The sequence below is a fragment of the Trypanosoma cruzi genome, genomic scaffold (genome assembly GCF_000209065.1).
Source record: "Trypanosoma cruzi strain CL Brener 1047053517069 genomic scaffold, whole genome shotgun sequence".
In the NCBI taxonomy this organism is placed as follows: Eukaryota; Euglenozoa; class Kinetoplastea; order Trypanosomatida; family Trypanosomatidae; genus Trypanosoma; species Trypanosoma cruzi.
Window position 1 is genome coordinate 184,295 of NW_001849534.1, and position 21,477 is coordinate 205,771.

Below are 21,477 nucleotides of genomic sequence, written 5' to 3' on the forward strand. Positions count from 1 at the left end.
TTTTTTTTTCCCATCTATTTACCGTGGTAGAGGGGTGATTTGAGTGAGTTGTGTAAATGACTTTGATAGATGCAATTGCGTTCAACGTGTATTACCTAGAATGGCGCAGGAGACAGGGAAATATATATTCCCCATCCCTGATTTACATGCCTACTTGTATTGTGGTGTCACTCCTCTTTTTGACGGTGGGGATGGAGCGTGGTGCCACGATATGTATGCTTGAATGGCCGCTCTCTTGCTGGTGATGTTATGTGCCCACATGTTAACAGATCCCTTTTACTTTTTCTCACACAAAACCTTTTTTTTTTTGAATTTATTATTATCTTTTTTGATTTACTTAAACCTTGACATTTTTCTTTTTGTTATTGTGGTTGGCTGTACGTAAGTACGTGCTTCTGTGAGAAAACTAAAGAGTGTAGCAAAACCATGGAGTTTTCTGGCAGCACACTCTCCGTCTCTGAGGTGGAAATAATGGTGCGACAACTGAAGCCGATGTCGATTGAGAAGGTTGGCACGACTGAATGGAAAGACCAGCGTGAGATGGTTGAGCGGCTCAACATGTGTTCTCACAGCAACGCCGTTCTTAAGAAGGATGATACCGTCAAGGCGTTTCTCATAGAGCATGAAAAACTGTCGGTCCTGTTGCATGAGTTGCTGGTGATGGAGGCGTGGCGTCATCGCGTGCTACCCTTGGTAAAGGACATGATGGCAGGGAATCCCACGGCGATGTATATGTTTCCCTACTACGAAATGGTTTTGGTAAACCTGTTTGAATGTATTTGTTTTCACGAAGAGGTTGTGGTGGCCCTTGATGATGATGTTTTGGAGCTTTTAGATTATTGCTGGCGACAAACCTCCCGTCTCTTTGCAGAGAAGGGGATTAATGATATCCCAGCTAGACCCACACTCCAGGAAATTAGTGAAGAGGATTCACTCCGGCATATGGAACGACAGTTATCACACGGCATGGTGCAGCGCGCTTTAACTTCTTTGTCTATTCTTTGGTTTATCATTGATCGACTGGAGCAGTTGCCTCTTTCGGTGTCTAACTCGGTGTTTAATAAGAATGATCTGTGTTGGGCCTCTCAGAGATCATGATGCTTCAACCCTGGTTACGCCGCGGCTCGGGTGCGACACAGAAGTATGTGAATGGGGAATTTAAGGATGTCCCACAGGGAGACGCTCTTCTTGTGTGTGTCCCCGAGGCACATACGTGGTTCTCCCTTCATAAGATGCTGTGCGACCCTGAGTGTCGACGGCGGTATCCGTATACACAGAGCAAGAAGGAGCTTATTCTTCGCATCCGTCGGTTCCTCAATGACACACTTGTCGACCAGATTCCCGCTTTGGCTAGTGTGCAGCGGGCCTTGGAGGAGCTTTCTTTTATGCAGCCGCCAAGTGACACCGAGGCGAAGTTTAAAAGCTCTCTGACCATAGAGCAGGTCCCACGCATCATGGCGGCAGTGGAGGCTTCACGAACGCATAGCTGGGAAGACGTTGCCAATACGTTTGCCGCTATGCTGAAGGACCCGCGCATAAAGAATGAAGATGCCATGCGGATGGCACGCATCTTTGATGAGATGTTTGCAGAGAATGAAAGGCCAAAATAACTTTTATGGTAGAGAAGCAGATGGAATGGGAAAAGAAGGAAACAATGATGGTGTTTTGCAACAATGCTGTTTCCACCCACACATGTCCACTCCCTACTAATACCTCTTTCTCTCTCTTTCTCTTTCCCACGCGGGGAGACCCTGAAGAAAGAATGTCGTTTGGTTGTTTCAAAACAAACCTGCTTGTGGTAGATTGATTTATAAACTTATTGGCTTCCTGGTGCATGGGTGTGTGTTTGTCTGTGGGATATGCCTCCTCCGAAGTGTGAGGGGTGCCGGGTGTCTTCAACGATAAAACATCGTTTTCTATCGTTTTACTCTCTCTCTCTTTCTATATATATAATTCTCTCTTTTTTTTTTTTGTAGGAATAAGGGAAAGAGCCTCAGTCAGGTGCATATTATTTCTTTTTTCTTGCTTTGCTAGTGGCAGCCACAAACAGGTGTGTGTGTGTGTGTGTGTGTGTTTAACACCGCTGCCTTTTCATCTGTGGCTGGTCTTTTTTCAGGAGAACGTTGTATTTCTTGCTTTTGGTGGGAGTGGCGATACGCAACACCCTCACCCAGCACACATATATCATCGTGACTTTAAAGGGAAGAAACAAGGAAGGGGAGGAAAAAGAAAACGTAAAAAAAAGGAAAACAACAACAAAAACAACAACAAAAAAAGGTGCAAAAGAAAAAAGATAATAATAATATATTAGGAGACATCAGCGGAGGGGGGTTGCGAGGAGAATAATATTGGTAAGTAGGTAGCCGTAATTTTCCTTATTTGTGTGTGTGTGTTTGGTTTTTTTCTTTGGCCGAGGAGGTCCGCCATGAGTGATACGGATTGCCTGGAGCTGCCCTCATTCGAGGCCTTTGACACGGAGGATCGTCCGCCGCCACCATCTATTGAAGACTACCCGATTGGATGCGAGGTGGAGCTTGTTGACATTGGCCCTGCGAAGATAGCGCAAACAAACGAGTTGTGGGAACCATTCATGGATGAATTATTCGGACAATGTCGACGGTCTGTACGGGTGGTGCGTCACCAAGGCGACTACACGTTTGTTGTTTGCGAAACGGACCCGGAGTTGATTATTGGCTGCACTTTATACCGTGCCTGCCTCAGTGAGCCCAAGGTGCGCTTCAAGAAGTACATTCCAACCCATCATGCGGAAGGTGCAATTGTGAAAATGAGTGTTAATACGCGAGAAGGTAATGATAAGGGCCTCTTTGAGCTTTACTCCAGTGCTACCGAGGACGATAGCCATGATTTGGAGGGCGTTGCAATTATAGGGAATTCCATCCGTGGAAACGATCCAGCTTCTGCAAAGATAAAGGGGACTCAGCGATCTCTAACAGCGGCCGAAGCGACGCGACGTTCGCGTTGCAATGAGGTAGAAAACAAGCATGAGGCACCGATTCCAGAGAAGGCGGATGCGGTACGTTGTAAATATAACTACGCCACAAGGAAGGCATATGAGGCTCTCAGCAAAGAAAATTACAGAGAGGCGGTGCGATACTACACTAAAGCACTCAAATATAGCAGTGATGGTGGAGCGAGATGTTTATCAAACCGTTCTGTTGCATATCTCGGAATGAGAAATTTAGAAGCCGCCTTCAAGGATGCTACACGTGTGATTGAGTTAATACCTCAAAGTTTTTTAGGCTACGTGCGTGCGGGTAACACATTGCGTGGCATGAAACGCTTTGAGGAGGCGAGAACTTATTATGAGAAGGCGCTCTCGCTCGATCCCGGCAACGAGACACTTAAGTATCTTTTATTAAGTAACTTTATCATGATGTTGTACGCCTCCAAATATGAGCATCGAAAGGCAGCATCTATTGCATTGGATCGTCGTACGTTAAATGTGATTCTCCAGGCAAAAAAAGACTTACGAGCCGGTGAATTGGCATGGGTTGAATCATCCGGGGCAGTTGTTTCACTGAAGCAGTATGACTATTTAAGTGGTGGTGGCGGAGTGGGTCCCAGTGGTAATCATGGTAATAACACCACACCGCAATTCTGTTCTCAGTGCTTCCGACCTCTTACGAAAATTGAGGAATTTTGCGAGAGATTGTCGGATGTTGAGCCTTCCATTCTTAAAAGATTATATAACGAGCACCATATTGTGCAGTGCAACGGTCATTGTGGAGTTTTATACTGTTCGGATAGTTGTCGTTCCAAGGCGTGGGCGGCGCACCATTGGGTGGAGTGTGTAACTCAAGGAAAGTGGTCTGAGGCGTACCGCCAACTCCCTGGGCTTCTAAGAGATTTTGTTGCGTTTTGCAACGGGGCGGCGAACAGCAATTGTCAAGGCGGTAACGAATATTTTCATGGACAGGAAACCAGATTGCCTTCTTTTACGGAGGAGAAGGTTAATGTCATCGTAGCCTGTGTTCGCCTGGCCTGTCGCATGTTTTCCAAGATTCTAAGCAATGGAAGGCCCTTGGAGGATGCCGTTAATATTTTTGAGTGGATGCTTCCCAGGGAATGTACGTACAATTCCAATCTTGACTGTCATCCGACCAACGTGGAGCAGAAGATTGTTATTAAAAAGATATTGACCCCTGTTTACAACATATTTCAGCAATGCTTTACAAGTGAGGAGAAACATTATTTATCCTTCATTGTTTTTTTCCACTCTTACGAGCGTGCTCGATTTAATTGTGTGAAGCTGCGTGTATCCGCATGGCCTGCAATTCAGGCGAAAGCGGGAAGTTACATTGACCTTATGAAGATGCGAAGGAGTAATAGCGGCTCCACGTCTATGCTTAGTTCGGCGTCGAGGGATAGCATGCCGGAAGGGCCATCCGAACCTCAAATCAGTCAGTTGGAACGCATTGTGGCAACTCCGGCGGAGTCCATGCCGGGGTATTTTGAGTGCCTGGGTGTCTTCAAGGTGTTTGCGGCAACATTTTCTCCATTGTGTGCACAGCAGGAGAAGCAGGCATACTACAATGTGAGGGTACGGCCCATTATTGAGCCAGGCGCCATTATCCACATTGATGTTACGGAAAATATCCAAAGAAATGAGCAACTCGTCTCGGACCGGTCCATCAACGAGGCGATTGCATGAGAAAACTTCCTTCCCCCCCTTTTCCTTTTCTCCCTTTCTTTCTTTCTTTCTTTCTTTTCCCCCCTCTCCTATTTCTACCACGGCTCTTTTCTTTTTTCTCTTTTTTGTCTTGCCTGCAGCCCGAGACAAGAGCGAGAAGGAGAGAAGAAACAAACAAACAAACAGACAAAAAGAAAAACAGGGAAAAAAAAAAAACGAAAAGGGAATTAAAAAAGGAAGAAAAAAAAAAGGCAAAAAGAAGAGAGAGAGAGAGAACTTATATATTTATTATTTATTATTTATTATATTTACAATCTGAAAACGAACAGAGGAAAAAAATATATATATATAAATATATTTGCATATTTTCATTTTGTATACGCACACACACATTCACAGTCGCATATAAGACGGGGACCGTGCGGTGCGTGGCAGGCAAAAAAGAATAAAATAAAATAATGAAAAAACAAAACAAAAAACACGGATGGAATTGGGACTGATGGGGGAAGACGAGGGGCAAACAATCAATAATAAAAAGGAGCAAAAGAAAAAAAAAAAAAAAAAGAAGAAAAAGAGAGGACGTCTTTGAGATTTATTGTTGTCATTGTTGTTTTTGATTTTTTTTTTTTTTTTTTTTAAATGTTTCCCTTCGTTAAATTCCTGTGCTTATATATATATATATATTGTTATTATTATTTTTTCCCCCCCCCCCCACCCCCCCGACAAGAATGGTGAGAATTTTATTTACTTTTGCCTTCAAATGGGGTTTTATTTGTGCTTTGCCACCGTCTCTGTCTGTCTGTCTGTCTGCCTGTCTGTCTGTCTCTCTGTGTGTGTGTGTTTACTATAATTATTATTTTTATTATTCTTCTTTTTCTTTCTTTCTTCATTATCATTCATTCATTCATTCATAATTCTTCTTTTTTTTTTTTTCCTTTAATTTATTTTTATATTTATATATACATGTATTCTGGCGCCCGCATGTGTGCATCTGCGCCGCCTCCCTTTTTTTTTTTTTTTTTTTTTTGGGTTTTTCCCATTTATTGTGTACTTTTATGTGCATCCCCAAATGTATCCACAACGGGTTCCATGTGCTTTTTTTTTTTTTTTCTTTTTTTTTCTGCACGCGGATACTTGCACGCATATTTTCTCTTTGTTTTCTCCTTACAACCCTGTCTACATACTTATATTTGTATACGTGCAGAAGGAGCTCAATTGTGTTGTATTAAAAAGTCGTGGTGTCTGTGACCATCATTTTCCTTCCCTCTTCTTCTTCTTTTTTTTTTGTTTTTGTTTTGTGGATGGGGAGTTTGCGTGGGTGAGTTGTTATGCACCCACGTGAGTGTGTCACCCGCGATGACTGGAGGGGGCAACAGGGGCCAGGCGATGGAACGAATGAATAACTAAAAATATATTTATATTTTTATGTATTATTTTTAACGCACTGCACGCATCTCTTTCTTTCTTTCTTTCTCTCCTTCTCCCCTTCTCCGCCTTCCGTTCCTCTCCTCTCGCTCCTCCTGTGGGCGGGAAGAGTGGGGGGCGGGGGCGGGGCACATTTGGAACGATGTGCAAATGTTGGGCGTCTCTTGCGGAGACCCGCCGTTGTGAGGCGATGAAAAACAAAGGCAAAAACAAGAAAAGAGAAGAGAAGAAAAGAAAAAGGTGGGAAAGGGAGAGGCGGGGATAACTGGAGAGTCCCGGCAAAGAAACGAGGCCTATTTATTGTCGCAGCGGTGATGCGCGTTTCTTTCCGACCTTTTCTTTTAATTCCCCCCCCTCCCCCTCCCCCCTTCTCTCTTTTTTTTTTCTTTTAATTTTAATTTTTATTATTTTTATTGTGCCAATATACGTTTTATACGCCCCTTAAAAGTGACGCACCCTTAACTTCGTAAACGAAAAATTCCCTCCAATCTTCAATGAGACGCAGAGACCGCAGCAAGGAGGGGAGGGGGGCACACGCATGTCGACTAATTGCACCAAAAAGGGGAGTTTTCATGTGTGATGCTGAGAGAGACTGCGTGAAGTAGTGGGCGATGTATGTGAAGACTGCAACAGTGTGAGTGGAGATATGGCTAGAGAGTGAAGGTGATGTTGAATTGCTGGAGTAAAGGACCGTTTTTTTTTTTTTGTGTGTGTTGTTGTTGTTGTTGTTGTTGTTGTTGTTGTTGTGTGTGTGTCTGTGAGGCACTTTCTTTGCTTTATCCTTTCCCTTGTTTTGCTTTGACTTTTATTTATTTATTTAGCTATTCTTTTTTTTCCTTCTTGTTGTTGTTGTTGTTTATCTTCATATTCGTGTGTGTATATTTGCTTTTTGAGGGATGCCGTTTATTATTATTATTATTGTCTTGTTGTTTCCTTGTCTTTTGTTTTGGTTGGCTGCGCGGATGTATGATTTGAGTGGGTTTGTTGCCTCTTTTAGAAATGCAGTCTGCCGTTTAGTTAGCTGCCACGCTAAGCCCTTTTTCGCTCACGTGCACACGCACTCACGGACTGCCTGACTTGCCTAAATTTGTTTTTGCCTTTTTTTTTTCTCCTCGCGTGTGTGTTTTATGTTGGCGCCGGTGTCGGAGAAGGTGGGAGTGAAGGGAATATCTTCAGTGAAGAGGGCGGCCGTGTGTGTGTTTGTTTTCGTTTTTCTGATCTTAAGAAATTAGTAACGAATGGTGTCGTCAAGAAATGCTTCCGTGTCGCTGTCGGGGATGATTGAACGCACTGCGTCACTGACCAAAGCGCTGGGCCGCAATGTATCCATGGCGATCGTCAGCGGCAGCAGCGTCGCCAAGGAGGGGCCTGACGCACCCCTGTGTGGTTCAGGTGCCAAGAAGGGGATGTGCATTGGAAGGCAAGGGGCGTCACACAATGAATGTGTTGTAATGAGGGGACATGACGGCTGCGAGGGATTGCAGACTGGGGAACTTTCCCCGTTGGTGCCAACATCCTTCACTGATCCTATTCGGGGCCGCACAAATTGGTCCTGGCTGCCGTTTGTCGCGTGGTTTAGTGCTCTTCTTTTCTTTACGGTTCTTACGGCGTTGCTTGTAAATCGTTGTCTGCGGTCAAGGCGCTTGTCGGGGGAAGAGTATGAGGAGCTTCTGGATGTGCACGGCTCCGCAGCGGTGCCGGTGGATGGCAACACTGCGTCGACACGGACAGATGGAAACGCCTCGCGGCAGCGTTTTCTGGAGTCGCGCCGGGCGGCAGCACAAAGGTCGTACGGCACTGCAAGTCCCACAAATTAGAGGACACGGGGTGTGTGGGAAAAAAAAAGAGGGGAGGGGGGAACAAAGATTATGTGAAGCGCAAAAAGCATTTTGTGTAAATTTTATTTCTATTTTTTATTTTTGCATGACCGTCTTTAAAGTGTGGGCTGCGCGGAGGCGATTGGGGATTGCGCCGCAACTGCCATGGGTGCACAACAGGCCTCACGGAACCGTCAACATCCGCACGCCGTACGGTCAACGACGAGTGGTTGGGAGGGAGGAGGCGCAGGACAAGAGAAGGTTTTAAACTGACGAAGACCAGTGAAAGAAAAAAAAAGAAACTTAATCGAAGGAGGGCGACGCCCGGGGAATTTATGCATGTTGGATAAGAGAGGTTGTTTTGATCCTTTGCTCTCTCTCTCTCTCTCTTTTTTTTTTTTTTCTTTTTTTCGGATGTGTGTTTCTGTTTGGCCGCGGCGTCTGAAGAGCGGCAGACAAGTATAGATCCCCCCCAGAATGACTTGTGGCATACAGCGAGGAGAAGAAAGGGAAGGGAGTAAGATGATAAAGGCCGTTATTTTATCACTTTTGTGTCTCCACGTACATGCCCTCATGTCGACTGTCTCTGCGGAAAACGGCTACACTACAGCTGGGCTGCCGCGGGAAAAGCCTCAGGGGCCACAGTGGGGATACACCAACCTCACTGCCTGGCCCAAGTTGTGCCAGACGGGGAAGCGGCAGAGTCCTGTTTCTTTCTCCGAGCTCCAACCAAATGAAGTGGTTCACCGCAAAGACATGGGGCCGCTTGTCTTTTCACGTGGCTGCAATTTTGCGGCGGAGAAGACATCGCTCAAAATTGAGAACGAGGTCAATACGATATCGGTGCGTTTTATCCCCCTTGACGATCCGACAAATAAGATCCCCAGCCTTTGCACGGTCCGTGACCCCACGGACCGGGATTCACCGGAATATCACTTTGTTTCGATGCATTTTCACTCCCCCGCGGAGCATGTCCTTCCCTGCGCAAATCCAGACGCGGAGCTGCATCTTGTGTTCGCTCACACGCAGCAGTCGAGGCAGCCACACCTTATGGTGGTTGTAGTGCAGCTTGTTGCGTCGGATAAAATAAATTCCACTTCCGTTGCGGCACTGAAACATATTTTACTAGATGGGTCGCTTCCGCCAAAACGTGCCGTCACGACGTGCACGCTAACGGAAAACATGACGATTGCAGGATTTCTACCGCAAAGTGGAAGCTACTTTGCTTACAATGGATCATTGACCACACCACCATGCACCGAGGGGGTTTTATTTGTTGTGCTGACATCTCCTCAGATTATCTCCAAAACGGCATTAGAGCGTTTGGTTGAGGCGTTTCAGCGGTCCCGCCCGGGGAACCACAACGGCAATCACCGCCCAACCCAGCCTCTGAATGGACGCGTCGTATACCATTTTGTTGACATGCAGCACATGAATTACTCCATGTGCATGAGGAATATGGAGAACCACCACAAGAACAGTTCTCAAATGGAGGGCATGTCGGGCGCAATGCACCACATGAATTGCTCCATGTGCATGAGGAATATGGAGAACCACCACAAGAACAGTTCTCAAATGGAGGGCATGTCGGGCGCAATGCACCACATGAATTGCTCCATGTGCATGAGGAATATGGAGAACCACCACAAGAACAGTTCTCAAATGGAAGGCATGTCGGGCGCAATGCACCACATGAATTGCTCCATGTGCATGAGGAATATGGAGAACCACCACAAGAACAGTTCTCAAATGGAAGGCATGTCGAGTGAAGAGATGTCTATGATGGAAAGATCAGCCAACGTGCCATCCGGCGCACAACTCGCTGGGTTGGCATCCGAGGAGAACGCGACAAATACATCGTCGGCGCCAGCCAATAAATGGCCTCATCAATTTAATTCACGCGAGAGGTTGTTTCTTATCGCCGCCGCTCTTGTTCTTCTTCTTGTGACGTTTATCTTGTACCGGTGGAGGAATAGTACTGCCGGGGAGAACGAAACGGAGTCGCTCTTTCGTTCGCACGAAGGATACGGGACAACAAACCCCTAAAACGTTTGTTCTCCAACGTGGCCGTCTCCTTTTTCGATAAAGATAGGAGTTATAAATTTATAAAAAAAATTTTTATTTTCGTCGATATTGATGTTGTTGTTATTTTCGCAGTACTTGAACCAACTTTTTGGCATGTATTTCAGTGCACGTGTTCCGCGTCGTCGCTCGAAGCGTTTTTGTTCAGAAGAAGAAGTGTTTGGGTGTGTGTGTGTGTGTGGGAAGAATGGGGATAAAAACAAAACAATATATAAAATAATAAAATGGCGACAATATCGCAATCAAAAAAAAAAAATAAATAAAAAAATAAAAAGGAAAAGAAGGAATGGAGGTAAGTGGTGAACAGGGAGGAGGGTATGGGGTATATGCAGGGATAGAAGGGGTGGGTATGAATGGGATGCATACAGATCTATGTATGTACGCGTGTATGGGGCGATCTTTATTGCCACCTTTGAAAATGTTTTGTTGGTTCTTAACGAACCTGTTTCTCTCTGTGTCTACGTGTTGCTTCCTGTAAATGTTCATTCATGCTCGCATATATGAATTTATACCAACCATACAATTTCTGCCTTTTTTTTTTCTTTTGTTTCACTTTGGCACTGGCCATGAATACCTTCCCGCATCGAGCCCCACTGGAGTTGCTTACTGATACACCCGCACAAATACGGGGAGAGAGAAAGAGAAACAGACACTTACTGCCATTATTCTCTGTGTTTTGGCATAAAGACACAGAGAGAAGGAAAGCACCTGCACGTTAGAAGGGAAGGGAGAGCGAGACTGAGGGAGGAGAATCCTTTTCTGCCTTTACCCAAACATGGTCTTACCGCACCTCCTCGCCGTTTGCAAGGACGCCGTGTGTGTCGCGGAGGATTCCAGCGTTGCTTTTTATGCCCCAAAGAATCTAAAGAAATTCCGTGTGGAGCAACTCAGTGGGGCGCGTGTCGTTGGGTTATGTGTTTTGGCGAATGTGGCTGGCGACATGCAGCTCCATGTCGTTGACGCGGAGGCAAATTGGTTCCTAATTTCCCTTGCTCACGTGGAGGTGGTGGCATCTTCCTCGATTCAATGGAGGCGCAACTCTTCAGCAGAGACTGGCGATAAGCCGGTGGTATCATGCCGGCGAAATGTGGTGCAGAAGGCCCGTATGCAAAAAGAAGGGGGAATTTTGGAGGCGCACTTTCATGAGGCGAAGGGGGAGCTTCATTGTGTCTTCCTTACGGCAGGTGGTGTCTATGAGGCGTCACTGCGGGACGCGTCGGAGATGAAGGCGGAGAAAATAATGCCCTTCCACATTCCACTGCGTGATTGCACGATGGCAACAGGAAGGTTTACCGGCCTTGTTGTTGTTGGTCAACGAGGTGAAAAATGGGCGCGATTTTCCCTCTATGACCAACGCGATGTTCACGGCACCAGGCAACTCCATCTGCCCATAGGTATTCAGAGCTTGGCGTGCAATCCTGTCAATAACTCTATGGCTGTGGGTGGCACGCGGGGTGAATTGATAGTTTTCCCTTCTGTCACCGAAAGCCACCACTTCTCGGATCACTGGCATCATACCCCATTGACAGCCTTAGGTTTTTCATTAGACGGTAATTCTCTCTTTTCCGGCGCAAGGGAATCGGTCATGTTGGTGTGGAGTATGTCTTCCTACGCCTATAGGAAGATTGGATGCAGCCTAGGACCAATTCGCTGCATTGTGCCCTCTTATTCCAATGGATCTCAACTTTTACTTGCCTGTGCAGAGTCAACGCTTGCAACGCTGGATTTGCTACAGATGCGGGTAGAAGTGTTCATTGAGGGTGTTCAGTGGTCTACAGGTGAGGCGTGCAGTGGACTTGTGGTGGGACGATGGATGGGACAACCTGCCGTGATTCTTACTGGGTTGCCGAACGTGTTGCGTATCTGCGATCCCCTTACGCAGCAATCGCTTTATTCCCTTCACATCTCTTCCCAGATGGAGACAGTTGCTATTCCCCCCCGGCATGGCATTCAACATGTGGGATTACTGAATGATAACCGGACGATTGTGACATATGAGGAGTTTGGAGGCACATCGCTTCCCCCCTTGCTTCGCTTCTGGGTGTATGACACGCACGCCAAACGGCATGTGGAGACACAAACCATTTACTCTCCTCACAGTAGTCGCGTGATTGCGCTACAAACAGACGAGGTGCATGGACGTGTTTTTACGCTTTCTACCAACTGGATGAAGTGTTGGGGAGAAATAGCTGTGGATGCGAATGACGCGTATTCCCCAGGACAGAAGAGTTGGGTGAATAAGTCTTCCTCGGCAACGCCGTCACTTTTTGTAACGGATATGATTCTTTCCATGGACGCCTCGTTGTGCTTTGTTTCAGATGACAGTGTACATGTCTATGGTGTAGCCAACGTCTCTCCGGGCCAAAATTGGCATCGACTACATACACTCACGCAATTGTTTTCTGTGACGCCACTGAGAGAACTTCAGCTTTTAAGTGAAAGCCGAGTCGTGGTGGCTCGTGACGAAACACGAGTTTATTTTTGGTCGCTAGCCTCACCCCATCAGCCATCAGTCGTCTGGGAAGCCCATTCCACCCGATTGACAGCCATGTGTGCGTGTTCTGCTGCATCTGTCCTTGTGGCGACAAGTGATGGAGGGATTACGGAATTGTGCGGTGCGGTGCAACGGATGGGGGAAGAATTAGGGCGGCACAAGTCAACGGTGACACCGCACCGCATTCATTTTATGAGGTGTCTTCCGGGGGCGGGGAAAGAACGGGTGGCGGTTGTGGATGAGGTCTCTGGGTTCCGCGTCCTGCACGTCGCGCCGGTCGATACCAACGCGAAAAAAGGCGAAGAGGGAGTGTCGGTTGAAAAGTTCGAAGGAACCAGTGACCATGCATCGAGCTTCAGTGGCCGCGAAGGGCATCTGGGGCAGTTCTTTCACGATGTCACTCATGCCAACAAACTCTCCGAATTGGGGAGGAAGGAGGTCTCAGTTGGCGCTGCAATTCGTGCGGCGGCAGCGAAGAAGTGGCTCGGGGAGGTTCTGGCGGATTCCGCCTACACGGCACCCCCCATGAGCTCCGTGCTGTCGTTGTATCTCAAGAAGCGGTCCGGTATCCCGACGCTTTGAGCCACGTGGGGCGTCATCAAGGGAAGTGAGCAGCAGGAGGAGAAGTAGCCTTCGGAAGAAGAACACAAAGGAGGAGTAAGCAACAAGAGAAACTGGAGGAGAAAGTGTTGGGAAAAGCACCAGAAAGCAACCAGAAAAATAAATAAATAAAAGGAAGCATGATAAAAACGAAGAAGGAAGCCGTTTAAGAAATGTTTATTCAACGAGTAGCAGGAGGTGAGGGACGGGACCATACCGTGAATGTGCCCCGTCGTGCACGTGAGAGATGGGACCACGCGTGGCTTATTTTATTTGCGTTTACTCTTCAATATTTATTTGCAAAGTTACCCATTGTTTTTTGTTTTTTTTCCTTTGTTCCCAATATTGTCTTTCCGAGACGTTTGTTGGGAGGCGGAGGAAGTTGTTAGGGATTATGGGATGCCGCATGCGGTGGTTGTAATGGGCGAGGACGACACTTCACAAATACTTGGAGATGACTTCGTTCACTTGCAGTACTTTAGCGATCCGCAACGATGCATGCCGGCTAAGGTTCAGCAGCAGCAGCATTCTCAACGGATAATTTTGCTCTACTTTTCCCTTCTGGGGCGTGATTTGCTTGGGGTGGACTGGAGAAAAGATGATGGCGTCTTCAACGCGGAGAGGGACAAACTGTTTGAGGAGATGCGGCGTTGCTACGACACCGAAACAGGAGGGTTTTGTCCGGTTCCTGTGAGCCATTATAACACAAGCGCCACATTGTCCATGACCCACTGTGCTCTTCAGATATTAAACCTCTGTGATTTTCTACCCAAGGCCACTGAGGAGTGGGCGTATAAGGAGAAAGTAATGTCATTTGTGATGTCGTGTCATATTAGACACGAGCGTCCTCTCTTTGGAGAGTCTTTTCGAGGTGCTTTTCAGGCGGCCCCGGGTATAGCGGAAGTGGATATTCGATTTACCTACTCGGCTCTGGTTTCAATGGCGCTTTTATGCAAACCACAACCACTGTCTACTGTATCATCTCTACAAAGCACTCTCCAGGAGGCAGTCGCCTTTATTTGGCGCTGTTGGGATGCGCACGAGGGTGCATTTGGAGCGGTGCCAGGGGCGGAGGCGCATGGTGGGATGACTTTTTGTGCGGTAGCCTCGCTGGCGTTGGCTGGCGCAATGTCTTCTCTAACTCGGAGCCATCATCACTTACTATTACGGTACTGTACCGCACGTCTGTCGGGGGGTCCTGACGATCATGAGTCCATTGGCAGCACGGGGGTTATTATACCAATTGTTGGATACCAGGGAAGACCACAAAAGGAATGTGACACATGCTATTCACACTGGATCGGCTCCACCCTTCGCATTCTTCAAACCCAAGAGCATGATTTTGTGTTTCCTGTGGATGTTCTTCCCATCTTCAGGTTTATGGGCAATTGCGTTGATTCCGAACACGGGGGTATTCGCAAGGACTTTGATATGCGTGCAGACATCGTCCACGCGAGCCTGGGGCTTTCGGGCCTTCTTCTGCACGTTGATTCACATTGTGTTTCAAAGCTGCGACCACCACATCCTGTGTACGGTTGTTCGTGGTCAACTGTAAGAAACACTGGACTACCTGAACTTGTGGTTACTTCCACGAGCACTTTGTAGCTTCATTATTATTATTATTATTACTACTATTATTGCGAACAGGGGATTTACATTTTTCTCTTTTGTATTGTTCATGTCAGCTTTTTTCTTCCCTTCTTTTGAGGGTGATTGTGAGATTGGATTTCCCTCATATATATGTCTTTTTATGTTGCTGCCTCCTTGAAGACGACGTGTATTGAGCAACTGTTGCGGGTTCATTTGGCGTGGACTGGCAATATGTCTTTTTTTTTCTCTCTGTTGCTTTCTCGTCCTATTCCCATGGGCACTATCAATTTTAACTAGGCACGACTGGGTTGATGGCGATTTTGCTAGCGGTTTTCTTGCATGCCCCACACCTTTTTGCAGGCCCTTGCATGGAAAGCGTGAGTGGAGTGTGATGATCGCCACTATTGCCGTTTAATGCCATGCATTTTTGTTTGGACAAGTTGGAACTGCATGAAGAGACATGCGTCAAGTTACAGGCGACCGGGGGGAAATGAGGGGATATTTGAGATTCCGGGCATGGATGTGTGGCTCCTAATTCAAGTTGTGGAGCTCGTCGTCTGATTGAGGGACTTCTTTGCACTGCGTGCAGGTGCAACGCCATAAGATTGCCTGAGGAACCGTCCGTTGCCGGTTGCTTTGGTCTCCGGGGCAATGCGGGATGATTCATGCGCAAAAACGAAAGAGACGCTCTTTCCCTGTACGTCTCCTTTGCTTTCAGTCTTTTATCATATGGGAAGGGATTCCTGTGCAAATTTCTGGTGTCTTTTATCCATTTCTCTCTATTTTTTTTTTTTAATTTCTGTTCCTTATTATTATTATTATTTTTTTTTTTTCCATTGAGGCCTTATGATGACAGAATGAACATTATTGTGTCTTGCAGGGCGTCTGAGGTTGACTCGATTACCTCATTTTTTCGAAAAGAGCGAATTCCCACGCCCACGGCTGTGTGTACCGCTGAATCTACCGCTGACTTTGTCACTCGACATGTTCGTGCGGTCGTAGATGGCTGTGGATCCAATAATAACGATGAGGATGGTGAGGGGACGAAGGCATCGGTTGTGGACGTCGTGGCAATCGGAGTAGATGACGTGATGTTGGATAAATTTTTTTTGAACAGCCTGTCTCGTCACGTTGTGTGTGCGTTTCTCTCCGGAGGGGCTGCCGTTGCGGTATCGTTGGTGGTCTTTCCGACCCCCCATGACGCACGGCAGAGGAGCGTTGACATCACAGCGAAATTATTCACTGAGGCAGTGGGCGATGGTGGCGTGTACATTCACAGCGTCTCGGAGTACGACAGAATCATAGAATTGTTGACAAACAGCCCGTCCTTTTGTCACATTTTCCCGGTTTCCTCCTTGCTGCTGCGGCTGTGCCCTCAAGGAGAACAAGCAGCTTGTGTGGTGAATATGTGGTGGCTGCAGACGTCGCATGTTCAGTTATTTTTTCCCGCTGACGGACTGCTTGACGCGCGGCGATTGCCCCATCGTGTTGTCGTTTTCCCCGTGCGTGACACGAATGAGTTGCAGTTGCGATTGGCTTCCATTGGATTCATCCGTGCAGCGAAAGGTTCCCCTGACGCGCAGCTTCAAGGGCCCGTTGTGGAGGAGAAGGAGAGGGAAATGCTGAAGGCAGATTTGCAGGCAGTGCGTGACGAATTCGAGTCAACTCGTACGACCATTCAGCAGCAGAAATCCAGGAACGAGGCGTTGGAAGGCACGATACTTCGTTTACGTGAAAAGGTGCGTGGCTTGGCCAGGGAGCAAAGGCGTTTAGAGAGCGAGTGTAGCGCGGCGCGGCACTCGAGGGAACAGTTGGAAGAGGACATGCGCCAGCAGGTGGACATGCGTAATGAGATGGAAGGTCGACGAGTTGCGCATCTTCGCCGACAGTTGGAGTGGGAGCTGAGGATGGAAAGAGGACGCGTAGAAAGCTACTGTGCCCACCTTGCGAGAATTCGGGAGGAAGAAAATAAACGCACAGTAATGCACAGGGAAGCTCTAGACAGGGAAATAGGCGCTGCTCGAGAGCAGAAAGAGAGGCTTTTGGGCATCATTTCCCGGAAAAGGAGGGATACATCTCTTCGTTCCGTGTTTGGGACGTCTCGATCGACTTCGACAAGGGAAACGAGTTTGATGAGGGCGCACACAAGCGATGTGGAGGTGTCGAGCCGCCCATACGAGGACTCAGAACTGTGCCGTGTGAACGAGCAATGCCAGCGTCTCAGCCGCCTGTGTGCTGCCCTCCGTGTGGAAAGGGACGAGCTTGCGACTTTCGAGCAATCATGGGCGCTAGGAGTGGAAGAGGACGAGGTAAGAGACAGCGGTGACGATGATGGGTTTGAGAGGGGTATCCGTCTGAAGAGCGAAGATGTGAGGCAAATGGCGCGGGAGACTCTGGAAAGAGAAGAACACGTCACGCGAGAGGCTTTTTGCGCCATCGAGGAGGCAAGGAGGGCGGAGTTTGACTGGGATTGGGTGGTTTGTACGCAGTGCCTGAGCTGTGCGTCTTTATTTGTTTCAGGCGAGGGGAGTCGGCCTCCCTACGGTGCGAGGGAGCAGCAACGACGCGAATTGACTCTTTGCGAACTCGAACGCGTAGGCCGATTGAAGGCGGCGGTGCAACGGGAAATGCAAAGGATCCACCTGGAAGGTGCCATCCGCGAGCGGTCCGTGCGCCAACTCGTGGACCAGCTGCGAGTGGAGTCTGAGCGACTGGCCCAGGAACGCAACGCGTGTGCGGAAGTTATGGCGAGCGAGAAAAAGGCGGCCGAGGCGGAGGCAGAGGCGTTGCGGCACACACTTCAGCTTCTTCATTCATGCATGAATATACGTCTCCCTCTTTCCGGCCCCTTTTTCTCCACTGGGCCCGGTGGGAACTGGCACACACTCTCTCATGCAATAACGGCTCTGGGACGGCGTGTGCAGCGTGAGGCTGACCTTTTGTAAGACAACCTGCGAGCATTGCACGGGAGGGAGGGGGCATGGAGTGGGCTGCAGGCGGAATGGGAGAAGTAAAAATTTGCGATTTTTTCATTTGTTGAAATACATGGCCGACATGATATTTTTCTTTGCAGCAAACAGAAAAGAAAGAAGAAAGCCTTTTGAATTTAATGGGAACTGGAGGCCGATGTGTTGCCTCTTTTTTTTTCCTTTTATTGTTTCATTGTTTTTGTAACGTTTTGCTTCTTTATTTTATCAAAAATAAATAAATGATAATAAGCCAAGTCTGTAAGACGTGCTTGACTGCCGATAGAGTTTCCATGGGCGATGCGGATGAGGTGAATCAGAAATTATTGGCAACATCCACCGCCTCGGTGGAGGGTGTGCGGGCGAGTGAGCGGTGGATGTTGGGATCGAAAAAACGAGGTGGCGATGTGGCCTCCAAAACGGCGCGCAAAAAGTTCAGGTCAGAGGCGCGCACACACACCGAGAGACATTTGGACGACGAAGACCCAACAGAAGCCGACAGTGGAGGTGCGGTTCCTGATGATAATTCTAAAGTAAGTGTGCGTCCTGACGTTTCCGCCACAGAGGCGCTGGTGCATTCTCTGATGACATACGTCTTTGACACGACTCTGGGTGGCCGTCACAACGCCTCTCGGGGTGGCGAGACGAATTTTGAACCGCCAGCGCGTGCTGTTCTTTGTGCTGAACGCTCCACCATGCGTCCGGTGGCAGCCTTTTCGATTCATCATGCCGTATACGGCAGCAGTAGCACGACACGGAGCGAAAGGGTGGCGGAAGCAATTTTGAAGCACCGGAAGAAGTTACGTGTGTGCAGCTACGATAGGGATCTTGTGGGCGGCTTTCTTGATGGTAAACCACTCCATACGAGGCAGCACCTACTCGCGTTGGTGACAAAAGGACTCAGTGGTGAACAAATGCAGGAAATGCCGCAGACAAGCGGAATTGTTGAGGCAAAGCAAGAGACGAAGCGGAATGCAGTGGTGTTGTTTAGTGATACAAAGAGCAAGAGTCTAAGCAGCTTTCTCCAGGACTCATCTTCCTCTTTCTCGGATGATAGTGATGGTGATGATGGTGATAATTGAGAAGTGATTTTTGGTTCCTGTGTTCTGTGGCCACGAAGATTTATTTATTTTTGGGAGGAGGGAATAGTGTGTTGCCACGGTGATCGCTGGATGGAGGCGTGAGAGCGGGAAAGAGAGGCGTTCTTGGTCTTTTTTTTTTTCCTCTCTGTCTGTCTGTGAGCATCTAACATGCTCTCTTTATCCATTTTCTTGCCTTTGGCTTCTGACGCATGCACACCGTGACTGAAGGAGGTGGAGGGGGCATTTCGGTTTTATAGAGGCTTTGATCTCTCAGTGGTGCTTTTTTTTCCTTTCTTAGGTTCCCGCCCCTTTATTCTAAATTTATGTGTAAGAGGGAGAGAGTAATGGACGTGATTGAGTGCTCACTCCATTGAAACGGATTTTGCAGCGACAACTGGGTAAATTATATATTTATGGTTTGTTTATTCCGCTGTTCTTGTTGACGTTGCTTTTTTTTTTTTTTTTTGCTTCTTTTGTGGGAGAGAGGGAGGCTCGTTGGTGAAGTTTAGGTCAGGGACTAGTAGGCCGTCACGGAGGCTTTGTTTCTTTGTGTTTACATCGCCCCCACTGAGTGAAATGGACGAGCCCAATCTGCCAGCGAGGAACGACGTGGGCGCATCGGGTCGAACGGGGCCCACGCATGCCGTCAAGCAGTACTGCCTTGGCAGCAACACCGAGTTGGAAGAAAAGGTGCGGTGCGGCAAAGTTGTTATTGGACGTCTGCGGATATTTTCACGCTTTACAGCAGGTCTGGCCTTCGTCGGGAGCCCAGTGTTTCCCTGTGACGTGGTGGTGAGTAGTGTGGAGAACAGGAAACAGGCGCTGCATGGGGACATTGTGGCAGTGGAGCTGCTTCCCGAAGAGAACTGGCCCGCCGTTGCAAACGACGTGGAGGGTGACGCGCAGCTAGACGATGACGACGATGACGACGATGAAGCTGTCGGGGCAAAAGAATTGATGCCCGAAAAACTTCCCGATGGCCGCTTAATTACGCGGTGGGTGCAAGACACCACGCGTCGGGATGACTCTTCGCCAGAGCGTCAGTGGGCAAGAAGAATGTTGGCGCCCACGGTGCATGACTGGGGGAACAAGAAGCCTTTTGGTGTGGTGGTGGCGGTTCTTGAGCGTCGTAGCCCGTTGTTTGTTGTGGCACGCCTGTGCGACGATGCATTGGCACCTAACGACATTGTGAAGAGTGATCGTTACTATAAATTTAAATGCTTTGATCCTCTTATGCCCAATATCGCCGTCTTTGGACGAGACATTCCGGTGCCCTTGCATGCCACATTAAAAAAAACTTTTTTTTTTCTGCGTCTCGTAACACGTAGCGACGGAGAATTTTTTTGGACCGCCTGGAAGTTTCTGACGGGTAAAATTGTACGCGTTCTCGGTGAGGTTGATTCCGTGCGAGCGAATAGCTTTGCGCTATGCAACGCTTTTGAGATTTCCATGAATGATTTTTCAGATGAAGCGTATGCCTGTGTGCCCGAGGAGTTTGAGGTACCAGACAAGCAGGTATTGCTGCATATGGGAAGGCGTGATCTTCGCGAGGAGGAGTTTGTCTGCAGCATAGATCCTGCCACCGCGCGGGATTTGGACGATGCACTGAGCATCACCTCCACACCTGGTGGGTATCGTGTTGGGGTGCACATTGCGGATGTCTCTTACTTTGTCCCGGCGGGATCCCCTTTGGATGAGGAGGCGCGTGAGCGATCCACCAGTGTGTACCTGGTGGAGCAGGTGATCCCCATGCTGCCGCGCAAGTTGAGTGAAGACTACTGCAGTTTGAATCCCGGCAGCGATAAATTTGCCTTTTCCTGTATATTTCATCTTGACCATCACGGCAATGTCAAATCCGAGTGGTTTGGTCAGAGCGTTATAAGAAACCGCTGCCGTTTGACGTACGAGGACGCGCAACGCATTCTTGATGGTGACAAGACGGTTTTTGATACGCTGGATTTTGGTGACGAGAAGGATGTGAGGCACCTTTGCGTTCGTATTGAAGTTTCAATTAGAAAATTGTTTGAACTTGCGTCGAAGATGCGGAGCGCAAGCATGAACCGTGGCCGCCTGACAATCGGCAACATGAAGGTCCGATACCTTTTTGAGGACATTGCTAATCCTACATTCCCTTATGGCTTTGGCATCTCGCGACAGATTGAGGCCAATTGGCTGGTAGAAGAGTTTATGTTACTGGCAAACGCACGTGCTGCGGAAAAGATTGTGCAGTACATGCCGGATCAGGCGTTGCTGCGACGACATGAACCACCGGATCGCAAAAAACTCTTGACTCTTAAGGAGGCGTTGAGCTCTGTTGGCCTGGAGCTGAGGGGTGGCTCGAGTAAGTCTCTGCAGGGGTTTCTTGAAAATACCAAGAATAGTGACTTTTACGACGAGTTGTGTGTGGTACTGAAGTATTCGCTAAAACAGGCGGTATATTTTGTGAATGGCTGTGAGGAGACCGAGACGTACAGGGGCCACTATGCGTTGGCGTTGCCGTGGTACACACATTTTACATCCCCCATTCGCCGCTACTCTGATATCATTGCCCACCGCCAGCTGCTTTGCGCTCTAGAAATTGAGTCCATCGTGAAGGAAAGTAAGGGCGGTCCCAAGGAACATCGTCACCCTGTGTCACCCGGGAGCATTGATGCCAACCAACTCTCCACGAGAAAATACTTTTATCCCGTCAGTGAGGTGGAGAGCATTGTTGAAAAGGCCAATTTGAAGAAAATAAAGCCCGTCAAGTGAGTGATGCTTCACTTGGGAT

At 48.1% G+C, this 21,477-nt stretch overlaps 7 protein-coding genes and 2 pseudogenes across 7 annotated transcripts, besides 37 other annotated features; all 9 read left to right on the forward strand.

The window, feature by feature from the left end:
* Positions 1 to 10,471: part of a sequence feature (heterozygous, non-Esmeraldo-like haplotype) that runs on past the window's edge.
* Positions 427 to 1,608, forward strand: Tc00.1047053508817.90 (annotated as a pseudogene).
* Positions 2,051 to 2,074: a microsatellite.
* Positions 2,240 to 2,274: a microsatellite.
* On the forward strand, positions 2,426 to 4,672 carry Tc00.1047053508817.110 (hypothetical protein, conserved; the record flags this gene model as incomplete). The annotated part of the gene is made up of 1 exon (XM_809754.1): positions 2,426 to 4,672. One exon carries the CDS (start codon positions 2,426 to 2,428, stop codon positions 4,670 to 4,672), a length of 2,247 nt encoding a protein of 748 aa, XP_814847.1.
* Positions 4,699 to 4,729: a microsatellite.
* Positions 4,840 to 4,912: a sequence feature (A-rich).
* Positions 4,929 to 4,962: a sequence feature (AT_rich).
* Positions 4,984 to 5,011: a sequence feature (AT_rich).
* Positions 5,089 to 5,128: a sequence feature (A-rich).
* Positions 5,194 to 5,224: a microsatellite.
* Positions 5,269 to 5,288: a microsatellite.
* Positions 5,318 to 5,352: a sequence feature (AT_rich).
* Positions 5,442 to 5,490: a microsatellite.
* Positions 5,492 to 5,543: a sequence feature (T-rich).
* Positions 5,544 to 5,563: a microsatellite.
* Positions 5,564 to 5,623: a sequence feature (T-rich).
* Positions 5,657 to 5,678: a microsatellite.
* Positions 5,747 to 5,771: a microsatellite.
* Positions 6,056 to 6,091: a sequence feature (AT_rich).
* Positions 6,107 to 6,141: a microsatellite.
* Positions 6,271 to 6,314: a sequence feature (A-rich).
* Positions 6,452 to 6,491: a sequence feature (T-rich).
* Positions 6,788 to 6,823: a microsatellite.
* Positions 6,868 to 7,028: a sequence feature (T-rich).
* Positions 7,315 to 7,893, forward strand: Tc00.1047053508817.119 (hypothetical protein, conserved; the record flags this gene model as incomplete). The annotated part of the gene is made up of 1 exon (XM_809760.1): positions 7,315 to 7,893. One exon carries the CDS (start codon positions 7,315 to 7,317, stop codon positions 7,891 to 7,893), a length of 579 nt encoding a protein of 192 aa, XP_814853.1.
* Positions 8,250 to 8,304: a sequence feature (T-rich).
* Tc00.1047053508817.130 (carbonic anhydrase-like protein, putative) lies at positions 8,371 to 9,939 on the forward strand (the record flags this gene model as incomplete). Its single annotated transcript, XM_809755.1, has 1 exon — positions 8,371 to 9,939. One exon carries the CDS (start codon positions 8,371 to 8,373, stop codon positions 9,937 to 9,939), a length of 1,569 nt encoding a protein of 522 aa, XP_814848.1.
* Positions 9,989 to 10,018: a sequence feature (AT_rich).
* Positions 10,220 to 10,258: a sequence feature (A-rich).
* Positions 10,472 to 10,787: a sequence feature (haploid, non-Esmeraldo-like haplotype).
* Positions 10,751 to 13,051, forward strand: Tc00.1047053508817.140 (hypothetical protein, conserved; the record flags this gene model as incomplete). Its single annotated transcript, XM_809756.1, has 1 exon — positions 10,751 to 13,051. The coding sequence occupies one exon, from the start codon at positions 10,751 to 10,753 to the stop codon at positions 13,049 to 13,051; it is 2,301 nt and encodes a 766-aa protein (XP_814849.1).
* Positions 10,788 to 11,713: a sequence feature (areas merged during assembly that could not be assigned to a particular haplotype. This can correspond to areas where the two haplotypes were merged or to regions with more than two copies in the genome that were merged during assembly.).
* Positions 11,714 to 12,596: a sequence feature (haploid, non-Esmeraldo-like haplotype).
* Positions 12,597 to 14,375: a sequence feature (heterozygous, non-Esmeraldo-like haplotype).
* Tc00.1047053508817.150 (hypothetical protein, conserved) lies at positions 13,292 to 14,674 on the forward strand (the record flags this gene model as incomplete). Its single annotated transcript, XM_809757.1, has 1 exon — positions 13,292 to 14,674. The coding sequence occupies one exon, from the start codon at positions 13,292 to 13,294 to the stop codon at positions 14,672 to 14,674; it is 1,383 nt and encodes a 460-aa protein (XP_814850.1).
* Positions 14,376 to 14,520: a sequence feature (areas merged during assembly that could not be assigned to a particular haplotype. This can correspond to areas where the two haplotypes were merged or to regions with more than two copies in the genome that were merged during assembly.).
* Positions 14,521 to 14,991: a sequence feature (haploid, non-Esmeraldo-like haplotype).
* Positions 14,679 to 14,708: a microsatellite.
* Positions 14,992 to 15,523: a sequence feature (haploid, Esmeraldo-like haplotype).
* Tc00.1047053508817.160 (trichohyalin, putative) lies at positions 15,325 to 17,604 on the forward strand (the record flags this gene model as incomplete). The annotated part of the gene is made up of 1 exon (XM_809758.1): positions 15,325 to 17,604. The coding sequence occupies one exon, from the start codon at positions 15,325 to 15,327 to the stop codon at positions 17,602 to 17,604; it is 2,280 nt and encodes a 759-aa protein (XP_814851.1).
* Positions 15,423 to 15,491: a sequence feature (T-rich).
* Positions 15,524 to 15,530: a sequence feature (areas merged during assembly that could not be assigned to a particular haplotype. This can correspond to areas where the two haplotypes were merged or to regions with more than two copies in the genome that were merged during assembly.).
* Positions 15,531 to 21,477: a sequence feature (heterozygous, non-Esmeraldo-like haplotype).
* Tc00.1047053508817.170 (hypothetical protein, conserved) lies at positions 17,868 to 18,707 on the forward strand (the record flags this gene model as incomplete). Its single annotated transcript, XM_809759.1, has 1 exon — positions 17,868 to 18,707. The coding sequence occupies one exon, from the start codon at positions 17,868 to 17,870 to the stop codon at positions 18,705 to 18,707; it is 840 nt and encodes a 279-aa protein (XP_814852.1).
* Tc00.1047053508817.180 lies at positions 19,284 to 21,477 on the forward strand (annotated as a pseudogene; the record flags this gene model as incomplete).